The 19,671-nt window shown below is 45.5% G+C and overlaps 1 protein-coding gene across 3 annotated transcripts; it reads right to left on the reverse strand.

Annotated features, from left to right (window-relative positions):
• Positions 1-117: 117 nt before the first annotated feature.
• On the reverse strand, positions 118-19,327 carry LOC115130117 (protein Aster-C). 3 transcript variants are annotated; one of them, XM_029660903.2, is made up of 18 exons: positions 19,101-19,327; positions 18,054-18,166; positions 13,985-14,123; positions 13,693-13,793; positions 13,363-13,458; positions 12,826-12,906; positions 9,176-9,300; positions 8,898-9,057; positions 8,533-8,689; positions 8,250-8,390; positions 7,026-7,144; positions 6,812-6,954; positions 6,095-6,198; positions 3,029-3,205; positions 2,782-2,845; positions 2,486-2,605; positions 1,760-1,865; positions 118-1,649 (listed from the first exon to the last, which is right to left on the reverse strand). In XM_029660903.2, exons 2-18 carry the CDS (start codon positions 18,144-18,146, stop codon positions 1,584-1,586), a joined length of 1,992 nt encoding a protein of 663 aa, XP_029516763.1. In that variant the 5' UTR covers positions 18,147-18,166; positions 19,101-19,327; the 3' UTR covers positions 118-1,583. The 3 variants fall into 3 exon arrangements, with proteins under 3 accessions (XP_029516763.1, XP_029516764.1, XP_029516762.1); XM_029660904.2 differs by having other exon boundaries at positions 13,985-14,096; positions 18,054-18,194; XM_029660902.2 differs by having other exon boundaries at positions 18,054-18,194.
• Between the last annotated feature and the right edge of the window lie 344 nt (positions 19,328-19,671).

The following is a 19,671-nucleotide window of genomic DNA, read 5'->3' on the forward strand; positions in this document are numbered from 1 at the left end:
AGTAAATCCTGTTATGTACCCTCCCCAGAGAATTAGGATCAAGGTAGAAATATCCTGATTGAACAGTCAGCTTTTAGCATGCCATACCCCCACCTCACATTAACAATAATACGTGGATAAATATGGTTTCTTTATTCAAAGCATCAAATCTTCGTCTTACAAATGTGCAAAATAGCCAAGGTAATTCAACTTCATATATGTATAGTGTGAAAAACAAATGTTAGTGTGTCTCCTTTTAAACTAGTCACATCACATAGTTTACACTAATGTAATGTAAACATCAAACATAACTATGGAAGATTCCTGTGCAATTATAGAACAAAGATGGGTTTGACATACAATATGACATTTTACCACCACACACAAGTGGCATGTTTGACAAATTGTAAGTGGTGATTAACAATCAAAAAAAACAAAGCTAACAAGGCTCTAGTGTGGATTCAACAATCCCCATAGTGGGTGTACACATATTCAGTGCAGTGTTTGAGTGACGTGGCTTCCTGAATGGGTTTGTTTTACCATCATGTGGAATGAATATGAATTACAGAACCTTCACTAACCCTCTTCATTTAGCTTATTGTATATGGAACGGTCATCAGGACTTTAACGTCATTTAAAAAATGCAATCAGTATTATTATTTGCATATTTTAGCTCTAATCAATTAGTCCTGAGAAAGTTCACCTGGGCGTGTGTTCAGTGGGGTGCAACATTACAGAAGGTGCAGATAGAACTATATTATGTAGAACATGCTTCTCCATTGTGTAGAATAAGGATTCATGACAGCTTTATAGAAGGCATTTCTATCTGCAGTGTTCAGAACATTGCACCCTTCTAAATACAACACTGATATTGAGCTCTGCTGTATATTTACAAACCAGCTGCAAAACCACCCAAAGATTATTTTCTTTTTTTTTAAATGCGTCATCTGTCAATCCAAAACAGCATAATTATTCACATTTACATGAGCAGAAACCCACAGCCATTCAAATATTATTAATAAATTACATTCAAAGTATTTTCTAATTGAAAAAAATGTATTCTAAATCAATCTAAAAAATATAAAAAGTACACAAGGCACCTGTGCAAAAAGTAAAAATCTTACATTGGGATTTATTTCTATAACATCATTGGCTCATCTGCTGTGATGCGCTTGGCAATGGAAGGGGTACGCAGTGAGGCATGCTGGGACTGCATGGAATATACAGTAGTCCAGAAGAACTTCAACTTAATCACCGTAACCCCAGAACATTAAGAATAAAGTACTCCCTAACCCAACAGACAATGGAACCTCACATAAACCCAAGTCCAATAGTCGCCTCCCAGTGTTGGTGATGTTTGGGAACCATTCTCTTCCGCCACAGCGCAGGACCAACAGTTGAACTTTAAAAAAACATTCATCCACCTAGTAACACACTATCAATGGCCCTGGGACTCGTACCGTTGTTGCTCTTAGTAACAAGTAGTCGGTGTGTGGGTAGTCCCTATAGCAACACCCCTACTTGGGAGAGTGAGTCCTCTGAGGCGCATCCCTGTAGCCTTTACGACCCCAGGGTTCATAGGGCGTAGTGAAATCATGACGGCGTCACTGAGGCGTTGCTGTCCTATTGGTTACAAAGTTCTGCTGAAGCACCAATAGAGAGCAGCGGAGCTGGAGAGAAAAGAAGAAGAAAACGGTCAATGACTGTCCAGATACACCTGCCGGGGTCATCTGGGAGGCTGTGACACTGACACACCAACACAGCTGGTCATCTGACTCACCTGCTCCAGTAGGTTGATGGAGTCCTGTAGAACAGCTTTCAGCAGCAGAGTCTCCTCTCTGGTCCTGTGTGGAGGGGCCGGTCCGGGACTAAAGTCTGGGGCAAAACTGAGGAGACGGACAAAGACAACAGGAGAGAGAATTCCTCAACATAGCTCACACCAACCCAATCGTCAGAGCAGTGATTACGCCAAGGAATGGAGAAGGAAAGGATGCTTCCAAGTCAGGTAAACTAAGGGGATGTGGCTGACCAAAACAATATTTAATTTGTTCAACTTAGATTAGGGTTAGGGGTTTGCTTAAGGTTAGGTTATAGATTTTGGCTAGTCGGGCTGTCAATTTTTTTATTTCACCTTTATTTAACCTGGTAGGCTAGTTGAGAACAAGTTCTCATTTACAACTGCGACCTGGCAAAGATAAAGCATAGCAGTGTGAACAGACAACAACACAGAGTTACACATGGAGTAAACAATAAACAAGTCCATAACACAGTAGAAAAAAAAAAGAGTCTATATACATTGTGTGCAAAAGGCATGGGGAGGTAGGCGAATAATTTCAATTTTGCAGATTAACACTGGAGTGATAAATGATCAGATGGTCATGTGCAGGTCATGTGGGATGCTGGTCAGAGATGTCCCTTCAGTCTCTCCCACCTAAGTCTTGGAACAAGGCCTCAGCCACCCAGAGAGAAGTACTCGTAGGCTTTCACTCAGTGTGCAGCAGCCTACCTGCTCTCGGTCCTCTCCCGGAGGCGGTTCTTGGTGCTCAGGTACATGCGTGTGACCACGTCCTCCATGGCCCACAGCTTAAAGAACAGCCCCAGGTTCAGTACTGTTAGGATCAGCATACTGGGAAGAGCAAGAGAGAGGAGGCAGTAAGGTTTCTGATTATTTGAGTTCAACAAACACCTGGCTAATATACTGCAAATACACACACGCCTAAGTACTGTTTGAGCTCATGGAGCAGAATGTACTCAGACAATAGAAAGGTTGCATGCCGATTTACGCTTTGAGTGTTGACTTACATGATGCTCATCCCAGCTACGATGGTAGAGACGTTCCACTGTGGACCCTTCATATCCATGGGATCTGACACACAACCGGAGACAGGAAGTCATTACAGGAGACACAGCTTGAATGGAAGACAGATGACTGCATTTTGTAGGTGATCAAGTCATGTGCTTGATTACTGATTGTTTGTATTGTATATGTAATGTTATTCATGTGTGCAGAAGATGGTTGTCCAGGGCTAAATAACAGAAGAACATGTACCCGTGTTGCCCTCTCTGTGAGGATCTAGGTCAGGCCTGTACTGGTTGCTGGGGTTCAGGTGCTCCTGTAGTGTCCGACTGAATGTCCTCCTCCGCCGGTGACGCAGCCCGCCAATTGTCTTACCGTGGTCTCCGCCTCCCTGGTTCAGCTCCGCCTCCTCTTCCATCAGCTCCGATTCTGTGATGACATAGGGTGAAAGGAAAAGTCAGGTTAAATGCCTTGGAAGAAGGGGGTGGATAAATTACTAGCAGAGGTGGTAAGGGTTATGTAGAGAGGACTGCCGTGCAATCTGTGGGGAGGGTTCTAATTGACTACTCATGAGGCGAGTTGGACTGTCAGTGTGAGTGCAGGGCTTTGATTCAGATCTATTCTGACGAGACTGGAGCGGGTGACGAAGACGGGTCGTTATACAGTATAGGAGAGCGGGAGACGGGTCGTTATACAGTATAGGAGAGCGGGTGACTGGTCGTTATACACTATAGGAGAGCGGGTGACTGGTCGTTATACACTATAGGAGAGCGGGTGACTGGTCGTTATACACTATAGGAGAGGGGGTGACTGGTCGTTATACACTATAGGAGAGGGGGTGACTGGTCGTTATACACTATAGGAGAGGGGTGACTGGTCGTTATACACTATAGGAGAGGGGGTGACTGGTCGTTATACACTATAGGAGAGGGGGTGACTGGTCGTTATACACTATAGGAGAGGGGGTGACTGGTCGTTATACACTATAGGAGAGGGGGTGACTGGTCGTTATACACTATAGGAGAGGGGGTGACTGGTCGTTATACACTATAGGAGAGGGGGTGACTGGTCGTTATACACTATAGGAGAGGGGGTGACTGGTCGTTATACACTATAGGAGAGGGGGTGACTGGTCGTTATACACTATAGGAGAGGGGGTGACTGGTCGTTATACACTATAGGAGAGGGGTGACTGGTCGTTATACACTATAGGAGAGGGGGTGACTGGTCGTTATACACTATAGGAGAGGGGGTGACTGGTCGTTATACACTATAGGAGAGGGGGTGACTGGTCGTTATACACTATAGGAGAGGGGGTGACTGGTCGTTATACACTATAGGAGAGGGGTGACTGGTCGTTATACACTATAGGAGAGGGGGTGACTGGTCGTTATACACTATAGGAGAGGGGGTGACTGGTCGTTATACACTATAGGAGAGGGGGTGACTGGTCGTTATACACTATAGGAGAGGGGTGACTGGTCGTTATACACTATAGGAGAGGGGGTGACTGGTCGTTATACACTATAGGAGAGGGGGTGACTGGTCGTTATACACTATAGGAGAGGGGGTGACTGGTCGTTATACACTATAGGAGAGGGGGTGACTGGTCGTTATACACTATAGGAGAGGGGGTGACTGGTCGTTATACACTATAGGAGAGGGGGTGACTGGTCGTTATACACTATAGGAGAGGGGGTGACTGGTCGTTATACACTATAGGAGAGGGGGGGTGACTGGTCGTTATACACTATAGGAGAGGGGTGACTGGTCGTTATACACTATAGGAGAGGGGGTGACTGGTCGTTATACACTATAGGAGAGGGGGTGACGGGTCGTTATACACTATAGGAGAGCGGGTGACGGGTCGTTATACACTATAGGAGAGCGGGTGACGGGTCGTTATACACTATAGGAGAGCGGGTGACGGGTCGTTATACACTATAGGAGAGCGGGTGACGGGTCGTTATACACTATAGGAGAGCGGGTGACGGGTCGTTATACACTATAGGAGAGCGGGTGACGGGTCGTTATACACTATAGGAGAGCGGGTGACGGGTCGTTATACACTATAGGAGAGCGGGTGACGGGTCGTTATACACTAGGAGAGCGGGTGACTGGTCGTTATACACTATAGGAGAGCGGGTGACTGGTCGTTATACACTATAGGAGAGCGGGTGACTGGTCGTTATACACTATAGGAGAGCGGGTGACTGGTCGTTATACACTATAGGAGAGGGGGTGACTGGTCGTTATACACTATAGGAGAGGGGTGACTGGTCGTTATACAGTATAGGAGAGCGGGTGACGGGTCGTTATACACTATAGGAGAGGGGTGACTGGTCGTTACACAGTATAGGAGAGGGGTGACGGGTCGGTATACACTATAGGAGAGCGGGTGACTGGTCGTTATACACTATAGGAGAGCGGGTGACGGGTCGTTATACAGTATAGGAGAGCGGGTGACTGGTCGTTATACACTATAGGAGAGGGGGTGACTGGTCGTTATACACTATAGGAGAGGGGGTGACTGGTCGTTATACAGTATAGGAGAGGGGGTGACTGGTCGTTATACACTATAGGAGAGCGGGTGACGGGTCGTTATACACTATAGGAGAGGGGGTGACTGGTCGTTACACAGTATAGGAGAGGGGGTGACGGGTCGGTATACACTATAGGAGAGCGGGTGACTGGTCGTTATACACTATAGGAGAGCGGGTGACGGGTCGTTATACAGTATAGGAGAGCGGGTGACTGGTCGTTATACAGTATAGGAGAGCGGGTGATGGGTCGTTATACAGTATAGGAGAGCGGGTGATGGACAGAAACCAGTGAAGCAGCAACATCCTTAGAGAGCAGGAGTTTATTATGGCCAACCCAACACACTCACAGGCAGAGACTCATTGGAGAAAGTGTAGTGTCACACGTACACTAACAAAATCAGGAAGCAAGTACAGGGAGTGAATTTAATACAAACAATAGAACAAAACAAGAAACACGAGTAGCGTACAGACATGAAACAATAACGCCTGAGGAAAGAACCAAAGGGAGTGATAGATAGGGGAGGTAATCAGGAAGGTGATGAATTCCAGGTGAGTCTCGTGAGGCGCAGGTGTACGTAACGATGGTGACAAGTGTTCGTAATAATGCGTAAACTGGCGACAACGAGCACCAGGGAGAGGAGTAGACTTGACATGGAAAGGCAGAAAGACACACTCTCAGAGGAAAATACACTCAGAGATTAGCCAAGCGAGAAGGAGAGAGATATTCTGAAAGTTGGCGTGGGAGAGAGACTAGATCTCCAAGGCTGCTACTCACCCAGGTGTCTGAAGTAGTCCTCCAGGCCGCTCCAGGAGTTCTTGGTGATAAAGGACTTGACCAGCCCCCACGGCTGCTTCTTATACTTCACATCAGTATACACCCTGAACACATCAGCACATCAACTCTACAGTTGTAATTTAATCAGTTACATGGGTAATTAGTCACCACAAACTCTCAAGTACCAAACAGTGCTGATTTTCGTTCTCTGTAATCAGGAACTGATTCAGATTGACCAATAGCTACCAGCAAGAAGAGAGAACCAACAGTACATAGGCCAGCAGTATGTGGAAGTGAATTCACCTTTCCTAAAGGATATTGGTCTTTGACACACACAACCCACGGCACACACTGGTTGAATTGACCTTTCCTAAAGGATAGTGGTCTTTGACACACACAACCCACTGGGCACACACTGGTTGAATTGACCTTTTCTAAAGGATATTGGTCTTTGACACACACAACCCACTGGGCACACACTGGTTGAAGGGACCTTATTTTCACATCAGTGAAAGTCGGTTGAACCGACATGGAATAGACATGGAATAGACATGGAATAGACATCTGTGTCCAGTGGGAAACGTGTAAAGGCACCTTTGCACTGAACAAAGACTGACCACAATGAGAAACTCAACCCCAATACCCTAAAAGTCCTTACACTAAAGTAAACAGAGCAAATATTAAATGTCTGAAGGGTGTGTTGTCACTGCTGCTCACCTGAGTCGACACTTGTGTTTGGAGTGGCGGATGATACAGTAGAGGTTCTGAGTGTAGAAGTAGTCGTGGTACGGGACGTCGTGTGTGTAGACTTCCGCGTCGACGAGGTAGTACTGACCCTCCCTAGATTCCTTGTACAGGATCTGACAGGACAACAGAGTTACACACTCTGGAAAACACACTACACACACACCCCCTGCAGACCTGGGCTCACCTGGTTCTCTGTGGCGGTGGAGAACTTGCCCACCAGAGGGTTGGTGATGGCGATGGTGTAGTTGAGACTCCTCTTCATGGCGCCTGACGCTTCACTCTGCCACGGGGCAAAGCTAGCATCTAAAGACAATCACACACAGGTTAACAAAACACACCTATTATTCTATTTGGTACTGCACTGAAATGGAAAGGCCTGAATTATTTCACACAAACACATCCATTTGGACCAGGGATGGGCACATGCGACCCCCCCTTTGTAGACCTGCGGATCAATCTCCTCCCCCCAAAAAATACTCAGTCGGGGTCTCAACTAAATTTCGAAATTTGGTTGTGCATCAGCAGTTTCTCTTATGTCAGTCACTCATCTAGCCAAGCCAGCTAACATTTTATAGATTGGTAAGTTAGTCTAGACGATCTAAACTTTTAGCAATCATGGACAAATAACTGACTGTGGGGGCCCCCATTAAATTTTGTAAGTTACTCTCACTCAGATATACACTTTAGTTTTAAATATCTCTCTGCCCCATGGCAAACTGTGTATAAAACTGCACATTTTTCTCTCCGCCCCTCCACCATTGCTTAGTAAGGCAGAGGGGCCCTCCAAACAAATTTTTACTTAGGGCCCCCAAAAGGATCTGACTGCATGTGTGAGTACTGTATGCAGATCCAGGAGCCACTGTGGCCCCTCGTTGTGCACATCCCAATTTAGAAATTACAACAACTCTCTGGCATTCACATTCAAAAGATTGATTAGGATGGATTACTCATCACAAGCTGAGGACTGTGCCACATAACAGGGAGTGTTGAGGACTGTGACATAACGGAGTGTTGAGGACTGTGACATAACGGAGTGTTGAGGACTGTGACATAACGGAGTGTTGAGGACTGTGACATAACGGAGTGTTGAGGACTGTGACATAACGGAGTGTTGAGGACTGTGACATAACAGGGAGTGTTGAGGACTGTGACATAACAGGGAGTGTTGAGGACTGTGACATAACAGGGAGTGTTGAGGACTGTGACATAACAGGGAGTGTTGAGGACTGTGACATAACAGGGAGTGTTGAGGACTGTGACATAACAGGGAGTGTTGAGGACTGTGACATAACAGGGAGTGTTGAGGACTGTGACATAACAGGGAGTGTTGAGGACTGTGACATAACAGGGAGTGTTGAGGACTGTGACATAACAGGGAGTGTTTAGGGTGGATGGGGTGATGACTCACTGGTGATCTTCCTGACGTTCATGAATCTTCGTATGAAGTGGGAGTCAGTAAAGAGCAGCTCAAACATCTTCTCTGCGCTGATGTTGAAGACCTTGTTCACATAGAGCCTGCCCTGCTGCTCGGAGACACACACCCTCTCCTCTAGAAGAGACACCGGGAGAGGGGTTAACATGATCTGAGGAATGCCTCTGAAAACACATCTAAGATTGTGTCAATAGCATCACACAAACACATACTCTAAAGATGCATGCATTTAACAAACCCATTTGGGAATCATTCTCACCCTCCTCTGCGCTCTCCGAGCCACTCTGTTCAGAGAAGTGGTCCAGGTTAGTGTTAAGGTCCAGAGAGAGCTCTGAGCGCTTGGAGACCCTCTCCGGGGCAGAGCGGTCCAGGGATGGGTCAGGAGTGCACTGAGACGAGGTGCTATGAGCATCATCCTGTAGGACACAAACACAATGGCAATGTCACTCTTTCTGTCACTCTGGCTATGGAAGCCTTGCTATGTACATGTATGCCATCAATGGGACTAATCCTTCATTTGCAAAACTCAGACAATGAAGAAACAATATGGAGACAGTATGCCTCTACAGAGATCACTTAATATCATCCAAGCCTTTTGTGACATTAACATGCCAGGTGTCGTACCGCATTCCTCAAATTGGCGGTGCTCTGTCCGAGGGGTGAGGGTAGGTCCTCTCCCTGGGGCGTGTTGGGCTCAAAGGAGCCCTGATCCCCTGGTTGGAGGCGCAGAGTAGACGGCCTCTCCAGCCTCCCAGAGTCCTCTCCACCCGGTCTCATGGTCAGACTGCCAGGGACCAGATGGGGAAACAGATTAAAGAAATGTGTCAGTCAGACAGATGTAGGTGAATGCATGCTGTTCACCATGCAGCACCAGATTGATGAAGAGTCCTGCTAGTCCTCACCTAGTGTGTGTCTGCGTGGTTGATTCTGCTGATCCCTGTAGACTCTCCATTTCTTCATGGCTCAGGCCCAGGTCATTCCCATAGTGCTGCTTGACCACCAGCCACAGCTCCAGACTAGTCAATGGCTAGGAGAGAGAGGACAGAGGGGGTTTAATTGGGAGGAACAGAGGTTGGCACACAGCAAACAGTGAGGCTTGATTAGATTTTTGGTATCATGGAAAAACTGATTTTTTGTGTACACAGTTCCATCATCCATCAGCTGCTTGTAGGCTATAGCTTTGCAAGAGCTCAATCTCAATAGTCAAAATCATGAGGATTAATTCCTCTGTCTGGCTTCCTCCACCATAACCATTTTCTACCTGTGCATGAATCTCACATCACCTCCAGTCTTAGTTTCAACCAAACAAAACAGCCCTAACCGGCTCCACACTGATGCCACAAGATATCAAAAAGCAACGCACTGTAGATTAGCGCTTAAGAAATGCAAACAATTATATAAAGAACTGACGCAAAAACGATAGCTGCTACCTTGCTCAGTTAAAAATTGTAGCCTATAGCTATTGACTAATAGCTACAAAATAAACGTCCATTTTTCAGGACCCGGTCTTTCAAAGATATTTCGTAAAAATCTAAATACCTTCACAGATCTTCATTGTAAAGGGTTTAAACACTGTTTCCCATGCTTGTTCAATCAATGAACCATAAACAATTAATGAACATGTACCTGTGGAACGGTCGTTAAGACACTAACAGCTTACAGACGGTAGGCAATTAAGGTCACAGTTATGAAAACGCAGGACACTAAAGAGGCCTTTCTACTGACTCTGAAAAACACAGAAGAAAGATGCCCAGGGTCCCTGCTCATCTGCATGAATGTGCCTTAGGCATGCTGCAAATTGCAATGTCCGTACTGTGAGACGCCCAAGACTGGGCTACAGGGAGACAGGAAGGACAGCTGATCATCCTCGCAGTGGCAGACCACGTGTAACAACACTTGCACAGGATCGGTACATCCGAACATCACACCTGCGGGACAGGTCCCGGATGGCAACAACTGCCCGAGTTGCACCAGGAACGCACAATCCCTCCATCAGTGCTCAGACTGTCCGCAATAGGCTGAGAGAGGCTGGACTGAGGGCTTGTAGGACTGTTGTAAGGCAGGTCCTCACCAGACATCACCGGCAACAACATCGCCTATGTGCACAAACCCACCGTCGCTGGACCAGACAGGACTGGCAAAAAGTGCTCTTCACTGATGAGTCACGGTTTTGTCTCACCAGGGGTGATGGTCAGATTCACGTTTATCGTTGAAGGAATGAGCGTTACACCGAGGCCTGGACTCTGGAGCGGGATCGATTTGGAGGTGGAGGGTCTATCATGGTCTGAGCTTGTTGTCATTGCAGGCAATCTCAACGCTGTGCGTTATAGGGAATACATCCTCCTCCCTCATGTGGTGCTCATCCTGACATGACCCTCCAGCATGACAATGCCACCTGCAAGACAGGAATGTCAGTGTTCTGCCATGGCCAGCGACGAGCCCGGATCTCAATCCCATTGAGCACGTCTGGGACCTGTTGGATCAGAGGGTGAGGGCTAGGGCCATTCCCCCCAAAAATGTCTGGGAACTTGCAAGTGCCTTGGTGGAAGAGTGGGATAACATCTCACAGCAAGAACTGGCAAATCTGGTGCAGTCCATGAGGAGATGGTGGCCACACCAGATACTGACTTACTTTTGATTTTGACCCCCCTCCCTTTGTTCAGGGACACATTGAATTTCTGTTAGTCACATGTCTGTGGAACTTGTTCAGTTTGTGTCTCAGTTGTTGAATTTTGTTATGGTCATACAAATATTTACACGTTAAGTTTGCTGAAAATATATCCAGTTGACAGTGAGAGGACGTTTATTTTTTTTTGCTGAGTGTAGATTGTATTTGTCATAGTGTCCATAAACAAAGTATATTTTTTAAACTATATGGAGGGAGAATAATAAGTAAATGTAGATTAGAAATGTATTTTGAGTTTGGTCAATCGTTAAAAAAAACAATTTATTATGATTGATTTCCTACAAACGGGCACGCAGGGCACCTGCCCTGGAGGTCAGAGGCCCCCCAGATAGCATATAAAACACGTCATAAGCCATGACAAAATGTCGAATTGCAGATAATTAGCTTTTAAAAAAAAACTGAAAATAAAGTAGGTGCCCCGAGACTCCAAATCCAGCCCTGCCCAAGCAACATAATCCATTCAAGCAAGCCCCATATAGAACCAGTTTCTTCAATCCAAATTACACACACCTGATCATCATTTAGATGAATAATCAGTCACTTGTTACCAATCAAGTCAAAATAACAATTTTAAAATATGTTTCACTTACTTCTCTGTAGCCATTTTACTCTGTTCTGGTCTCTGGACTGAACTGTAATAACCTGTACACTGTCACAAAACAATCAGGAAGTCCTAGCGCCCTCAGCCCGACAATTGGGACACGAACGCTCCACCCATTGATACAGAGATCGGTAGCCTCGATAACAGCTCTACTGAATGCCAAAACTCTGGTTCAGTGACAACGAAAATCAGATCGGTTGATGAATAGCCTCTTTGAGTCGTAATGCGAACGACTGCCCTGAAGAATGGATAGGTAATGAAAAGACAGATCTTTCTGTCTTAAGCAAATAAACCTTCCTAGCCACACCTTGAGGGGTCAATGAACTTTACCGTCATTCGCTAACTCCCGAGTCACACTAGTGTTATTGTAGAGTTGTTTGCACAGCTTAATTCCCTTGGTCCACAGTCTTCCGGGTATTGCACTAGTTGGCCATAGAGTTTGCATTCATTCCAGGTGCTAGAATGTTTTAGCCCCACTTTGCTATCAAAAGAGCGAGTACATTATAAAATGTACTTCTATTCCCCTTGTATACTACATAATAACCGAATGTTAGGGGCAGGGGGCCAGTCCGAGGAGCATGGTGTGTACTCAGGATTGATTAGATAAGAGCAGTCTGCCAGGGTAAAGTCACAAAAGCCTTGCATACTAAATAGGACTGCAGATAAGTTGCATGGAGCTATGATAACCCTGCAACATGGACACTATCTGGTTATCTAGTCGTTGACTTTCTTCATGTCACTGGATCAATGCCATTCCATAGGGGATTACCGGGAACACGTTGCCTTTTAGACACAGAGCCAAGGTCAGTTTAACTTGTTATCAAGGGTAGGATTGAGTGAGGGGAAGAGGATCCTAGATCTGTGCTTAACATAACTCCTACTTATTGAAATGCTTGCTGTCGAGACAACCAAAACCATGGTGACAACAATGTTGGAAGGGCGGGGGGGGCAGTGTGTAACTGGGTGTGGAAAAGGCCCAGTGTTGAAAGGAGGGGACATTCTAGGTGTCCCATTTCCAGTGTTTTTGACAGCCCTCAATCCATATCCACACCCTGCTCTATCTGGACAGGACAGTTTCAACATAAACAGAACCGTGGACCTGCCATAGCTGACAGTACTTTACACCCAGGGTGCATCCTGAATATGGCACAGGGCTCAGGTTAAAAGTAGTGCACTTTATAGGGAATAGGGTTCCATTTGGGATGCATGCCCCAGTGAGTGAAGTGAGGTTATATGAGGTCGCTGTCAGCTGATCTGTGCCTCACCTTGTCCATCAGCGTGTTCTGCCACATCCGGAACACTCCCTGGTAACTCTTCTCTCTGGCTGAGAAGGAAGTGAAGAACAACTGTAGGGAAGAGAGAGAAGCTTCAGTTCAAATTCCACCCCAGAAACTGGCTGTTTTGCATATCAGCAATCAAGCTAAAGATATATAACTACTGAAATAAAATACAGAAATACAGCCGGTATGATGCATTTTGCATCATATGATTCCCTCAAAAAATATTAGTCCCAAAATGTTTTGCATGTCAACAAATGTTGGGATATAGTACTACAATATAGTTTGTGTGGAGGTTTGCTTTAATATTATTGCAGTGATAACCGTCTATTGGTTTGCATTGAGGATAGACAGAAGGGGTAAGCAGCATGTTATTTTGTCAGTGCTGCTGTACTCTTGAGCATGAAAAGTTGCTTGATGGGTTAAACCATGAAAAGCACAGGGTCTCTTAGCTCTGGTCCAAGGCATTAGTGCAACTGTCCAGGGATATTGAACAGAACCCAGGTGTTGTTTGAGTGACTGTACCTTCTCAGAGTCTGTGCAGATCTGAATGGCGTTGGGAATCAGCCGTGCAGTCTTCTCTCTGTACATGGCCTTGATGTCCCTCAGAGTCAAGACTATCTACGACCACAGAGCACAGTGATGTCCCTCAAGAGTCTAGGCTATCTACGACCACAGAGACGTCCCTCAGACTCTAGGCTATCTACGATTCCAGAGCACACTGATCACATCCTTAACACGACCAGAATAATGCAATATATATACATATTTACGATATATCATTATCCAATTTAATTCATCCTCTAAACAGAAAATGGTGCCTTTATTTTTCCTTTCCCTCATGTGTGAGCTCACCTTTGTCCCCCAAAACACATTGCTATAGAAACAGAGCCAGTTCTCCGACAGGTAGAGGCGTCCCTGCAGTAGAATGTCTCTCTGGAGGGCACAGGTATAGTCTGGGGAAAATACACGGGACGCAGCGAGAGATGGGTATACACTTAGACACAGGTAAGGTACAGGTGTGCTGGTATATGCAGGTAAGCTCTGTATATAGGACGTCTGGTGAGAGAGGTGCCGATATGTTTGGTTTTTGAGAGATGGTGATAGGGGAGCCGTATCTGGCTTCTTTCTCTCACACACAACTCACCCACGATGAGTCTCTCTGACTCAGGCAGTTCTCTGAACAGCTTCCTAAACTCCTCAACCCTCTGTTTGTAGGTGGGGGCAGGCAGGGCTTGGGGGGCGGCCAGACACTGGCCCTGAGGGTCGGATCTCGGATTAACAGGCTGCAGAAATAACATTAGAATCACATCAAAGCTCATTTGAAACTAAATACTATAGTACAGAGGTCATGCTGGCTGAACCTCTGTTGAATTCAGTATATAGAATATATTAATCTGACAATTGGTCAATATGCTCTCGCTATGCAGTAAATACAGAGAAGGCCAAGAACTGAACACTAATGCAGCTGAAAAACAGTATCACCCCACAAGCTTTGTACATTGTCAGTGTTGGGGAAGCTACTCTGAAAATATCTATTACTTCACACCAAAATAAGTTACGCTACACTAAAGCTACCCCTATGAAAAAGTAGTTAACTACATCCAAACTACTTCCTGAGAAATTCTAATATACAAATCTGAAATGTCAGACTACAAATTGCAAGAGCAGATCTGTTTGGGGTTATACAGTGGCCTTCGGAAGTATTCAGACCCCTTTGACTTTTTCCACTTTGATACAAACCTATTCTAAAATGGATTACACTTTAAAAAAACAAAGCGAAAAGTTTTGGAAATTTTAGCAAATGTATTAAAATCAAACAGAAATGCCATAATTTACATAACTATTCAGACCCTTTGCTATGTGACTCGAATTTGAGCTCCGGTGCATCCTGTTTCCATTGACCATCCTTGAGATGTTTCTACAACTTGATTCGAGTCCACCTGTAGTAAATGTAATTGATTGGACATGATTTGGAAAGGCACACACCTGTCTATACAAGGTCCAACAGTTGACAGTGCATGTCAGAACAAAAACCAATCCAAGAGGTCAAAGACAGGATTGTGTCGATGCACAGATCTCAGGAAGGGTACCAAAAACATCTGCAGCATTGAAGGTCCCCAAGAACACAGTGGCCTCCATCATTCTTAAATGGAAGAAGTTTGGAACCTCCAAGACTCTTCCTAGAGCTGGCCTCCCTGCCAAGCTGAGCAATCAGGGGAGAAGGGCCTTGGTCAGGGAGGTGACCAAGAACAACATAGTGACTGACAGCTCTAGAGTTCCTCTGTGGACATAGAAGAAACTTCCAGAAGGACAACCATCTCTGCAGCACTCCACCAATCAGACCTTTATGGTAGAGTGACCAGACGGAAGCCATTCCTCAGTAAAAAGGTACATGACAGCCCGCCATAAGGCTCCTAAAGGAGAAACAAGATTATCTGGTCTGATGAAACAAAGATTGAACTCTTTGGCCTGAATGCCAGAGGCACGTTTGGAGGAAACCTGGCACCATTCCCACAGTGAAGCATGGTGGTGGTAGCATCATGCTGTGGGGATGTTTTTCAGCAGCAGGGACTGTGAGAGTAGTCTGAATCGAGGCAAAGATGAACGAACCAAAGTACAGAGAGATCCTTGATAACCTGCTCCAGAGAGCTCGGGACCTCAGACTGGGGCGAAGGTACACCTTCCAACAGGACAACGACCCGAAGCACACAGCCAAGACAAGACAATGCAAGAGTGGCTTCAGTGGCTTCGGGGCAAGTCTCTGAATGTCCTTGAGTTGTCTAACCAGAGCCTGGACTTGAACCAGATCGAACATCTCTGGAGACCTGAAAATAGCTGTGCAGCAACGCTTCCCATCCAACCTGACAGCATGAGAGGATCTGTAGAGAAGAATGGGAGAAACTCCCCAAATACAGGTGTGCCAAACTTTTAGCGTTATACCCCTGAAGAGTCAAGGCTGTAATCGCTGCCAAAGGTGTTTCAACAAAGTACTGAGTAAAGGGTCGGAATTCTTATGTAAATCTGCTAAGTTTTATTTGTATTACATTTGCCAACATTTCTAAAAACCTATTTTTGCTTTTTCATTATGGGGTATTGTGTGTAGATTGAGGGGGGGAAACTATTTAATCAATTTTAGAATAAGGCTAACAAAATGTGGAAAAAGTCAAGGGGTCTGAATACTTTGACAGCACTGTACATTAACAATGTGTCATTCAGCCTGTTAAACACAAAAAGGTTGTTTGAAGTGAGAATTAAGCAGGCCTGATGCCCAAAAAAGGAAATTGCCTACTTCATCCACATTTATTTTTACAAAAAAAACAAGTCTAGTTCCAGTACTTAGTTACACCGCTACATGGAGAAACAAAGTAAAGAACCACTGAAAACACTACCTAGATTTAGATTACTAGTTGAACTACATGCATTTTATTTAACTAGGCAGGTCAGTTAAGAACTCATTCTTATTTACAATGACAGCCTACCGGGGAACAGTGGGTTAACTGCCTTGTTCAGGGGCAGAACAACAGATTTGTACCGTTTCAGCTTGAGGATTCAATCCAGCAACCTTTCGGTTACTAGTCCAACACTCTAACCACTAGGCTACCTGCTGGTTACTAGACCAACACTCTAACCACTAGGCTACCTGCTGGTTACTAGTCCAACACTCTAACCACTAGGCTACCTGCTGGTTACTAGACCAACACTCTAACCACTAGGCTACCTGCTGGTTACTAGTCCAACACTCTAACCACTAGGCTACCTGCTGGTTACTAGTCCAACACTCTAACCACTAGGCTACCTGCTGGTTACTAGACCAACACTCTAACCACTAGGCTACCTGCTGGTTACTAGTCCAACACTAACCACTAGGCTACCTGCTGGTTACTAGACCAACACTCTAACCACTAGGCTACCTGCTGGTTACTAGTCCAACACTCTAACCACTAGGCTACCTGCTGGTTACTAGTCCAACACTAACCACTAGGCTACCTGCTGGTTACTAGTCCAACACTCTAACCACTAGGCTACCTGCTGGTTACTAGACCAACACTCTAACCACTAGGCTACCTGCTGGTTACTAGTCCAACACTCTAACCACTAGGCTACCTGCTGGTTACTAGTCCAACACTCTAACCACTAGGCTACCTGCTGGTTACTAGTCCAACACTCTAACCACTAGGCTACCTGCTGGTTACTAGTCCAACACTAACCACTAGGCTACCTGCTGGTTACTAGTCCAACACTCTAACCACTAGGCTACCTGCTGGTTACTAGTCCAACACTAACCACTAGGCTACCTGCTGGTTACTAGACCAACCCTCTAACCACTAGGCTACCTGCTGGTTACTAGTCCAACACTCTGACCACTAGGCTACCTGCTGGTTACTAGACCAACACTCTAACCACTAGGCTACCTGCTGGTTACTAGTCAAACACTCTGACCACTAGGCTACCTGCTGGTTACTAGTCCAACACTCTAACCACTAGGCTACCTGCTGGTTACTAGACCAACACTCTAACCACTAGGCTACCTGCTGGTTACTAGTCCAACACTAACCACTAGGCTACCTGCTGGTTACTAGACCAACCCTCTAACCACTAGGCTACCTGCTGGTTACTAGTCCAACACTAACCACTAGGCTACCTGCTGGTTACTAGACCAACACTCTAACCACTAGGCTACCTGCTGGTTACTAGACCAACACTCTAACCACTAGGCTACCTGCTGGTTACTAGTCAAACACTCTGACCACTAAGCTACCTGCTGGTTACTAGACCAACACTCTAACCACTAGGCTACTTGCCGCCCTGTGTAGTTCTGTCACTAGTACAGCAAGTCAATAGCTAATGTAATGATATGTCTACATAACACATTGGAGAAGAGTCAGAATGGTCTTCTCCACTAGAGTGCAGTAACAGTTGATGGTTTGATGTGTGTATGAGTGGAGAGTAGGCAGGCTTCATGGCACATTATCACAGGAGGCTGCTGAGGGGAGGACGGCTCATAATGGCCAGAGCGGAGCAAAGGGAATGGCATCAAACACCTGGAAACCATGGAAACCATACGTTTGGTGTTTTTGATACCATTACACTCCAGTCATTACCACAAGCCTGTGCTCCCCAATTAAGGTGCCACCAACCTCCTGTGTATACTACGTAGGGGTAAGTGCATGATAGTCACAGACAGGTAAACAGAGGGGCTCCCTGTATCTTACCTCATGATCCTCAGGGTTCCACCTATACTCCCCCATGGAGGCTGTCTCGTCTGTGACATCAGTGCCCACCCCTGACCGGGACACCTGGTCCATCAGATCCACTGTTCCGCTGACTGGGTAGTAGAGATAGAGGCCTAGTAGCTTTAGCACACAAGATAATTCCATCAGTCCATGTCAGTATAGCAGGACTACTGGACTGGACATCCTGCTGCTATAAAGGGATTTGTTTGTTCATGGCTGGTCTCCACTGAAGATGGTCAAACTTTGCAGACCATGCTAAGAGGTATGAGGATGGAATTGATATCCTATGCAGGACTCTCGCTTAACCCACTTTTCTGATGAGAGAGTGAGAGCACAAAGAAAGAGGCACAACACAACTGGTTTATCCTGCCCTGCCTGTCACCCAGGAGAAACATTGTGTTCTGAATGAGAAGTGTTTTGAGATGATTTAATATCATTAGTTCTATGAATTGATACATTCTGATCACTTTGAATACATATTTATATTCTGGCTCTCAGGCGAACTTGTCATTTCCATTTTGTTCGCAGTGAGTTCAAAAGACTGGACATGAAGAGCAAACATTTTAGCAGTGCGAATCTCAAGTGATTAACAATATTGTATGATATCTAAAACACTGCTCGTCCACTGTGCCAAATTCCATTGGCATACGGGCCTACATGCCACGTTTGGGTGGTAGCCTGGACTAGGAAACTCGGAAATGTCCGACTTGCTAACTGGTTGTAGTTATACACGTGCCGCGTTCAACCAGTTAACCAGTCGGAAATGTCCGAGTTTTCTTAGTTCCGACTAGCACGTGAACGTGGCAATGGTGCGTGATCGCATCAGGCCAGTTGTCAAATTCCTCATCATCCATCACCATAGTTGCTTTCAATACAATAGTTAACGACTTGGATGACAGTCAAAACATTTCTCCCAGTCAGCTTTTTTTTCAAGTTGTTATGAACGAGGCACATATCCGATCTCCTGAGGGATACAACATCAGTAATAAGCAGGTAAAAGACGGTGCACATTAATTAATAACCTACCTGGAAATGACACGAGATCTTTATCTTCTGCACGGAGTCCTATGTGAGTCCGGGATGAAGCTTTGTGAAGACCCAAATTATTGTAAGCATGTCACCACCGGCTCCGTTTGACATGTGTCATTCATGCAAAACTAACTCAGGCCTTTCCTTCGGCAATGTGCACGGGTAGGTTCCTTAAATAAATGTGTGGCGTCATAAATAGCCCATATGTGCTGCAAGCCCGTCCACCTGATAACAGGTGAGACGAGTGGACGGATGCTGCGTTCATAACTAAGTGGGAAGGTAGTATTTACCATATTCGACTACGATGGGAAAAATCAATCTCTCATCCATGAGCTCCGACTTCATCCACATGGTAAACTCTGACGTCACCTACTAAGGAAATTGCAGCATTTACAGCAGTTAAATGCAACAAAATATTACTTAAAAAAAAAAAAGTATTTTTATTTCACCTTTATTTAACCAGGTAGTCTAGTTGAGAACTAGTTCTCATTTACAACTGCGACCTCTGGCCAAGATAAAGCGATCTACTAATGGTTTTTGAACACAAGAATTTGTTCACAAGCATGAT

The sequence above is a fragment of the Oncorhynchus nerka genome, linkage group LG6 (assembly GCF_034236695.1).
Source record: "Oncorhynchus nerka isolate Pitt River linkage group LG6, Oner_Uvic_2.0, whole genome shotgun sequence".
In the NCBI taxonomy this organism is placed as follows: Eukaryota; Metazoa; Chordata; class Actinopteri; order Salmoniformes; family Salmonidae; genus Oncorhynchus; species Oncorhynchus nerka.

What these genes read in the sequence shown, in the direction of transcription:
- LOC115130117 (XM_029660903.2), bottom strand. Translation starts at nt 18,146, where the DNA reads ATGGACCAGGTGTCCCGGTCAGGGGTGGGCACTGATGTCACAGACGAG. An exon ending in ACCACGCAGACACACACTAG is followed by an intron (nt 9,058 to 9,175) that starts GTGAGGACTAGC and finishes GGTCCCTGGCAG; the next exon opens with TCTGACCATGAGACCGGGTG. An exon ending in GAACGTCAGGAAGATCACCA is followed by an intron (nt 7,145 to 8,249) that starts GTGAGTCATCAC and finishes GATTGTCTTTAG; the next exon opens with ATGCTAGCTTTGCCCCGTGG.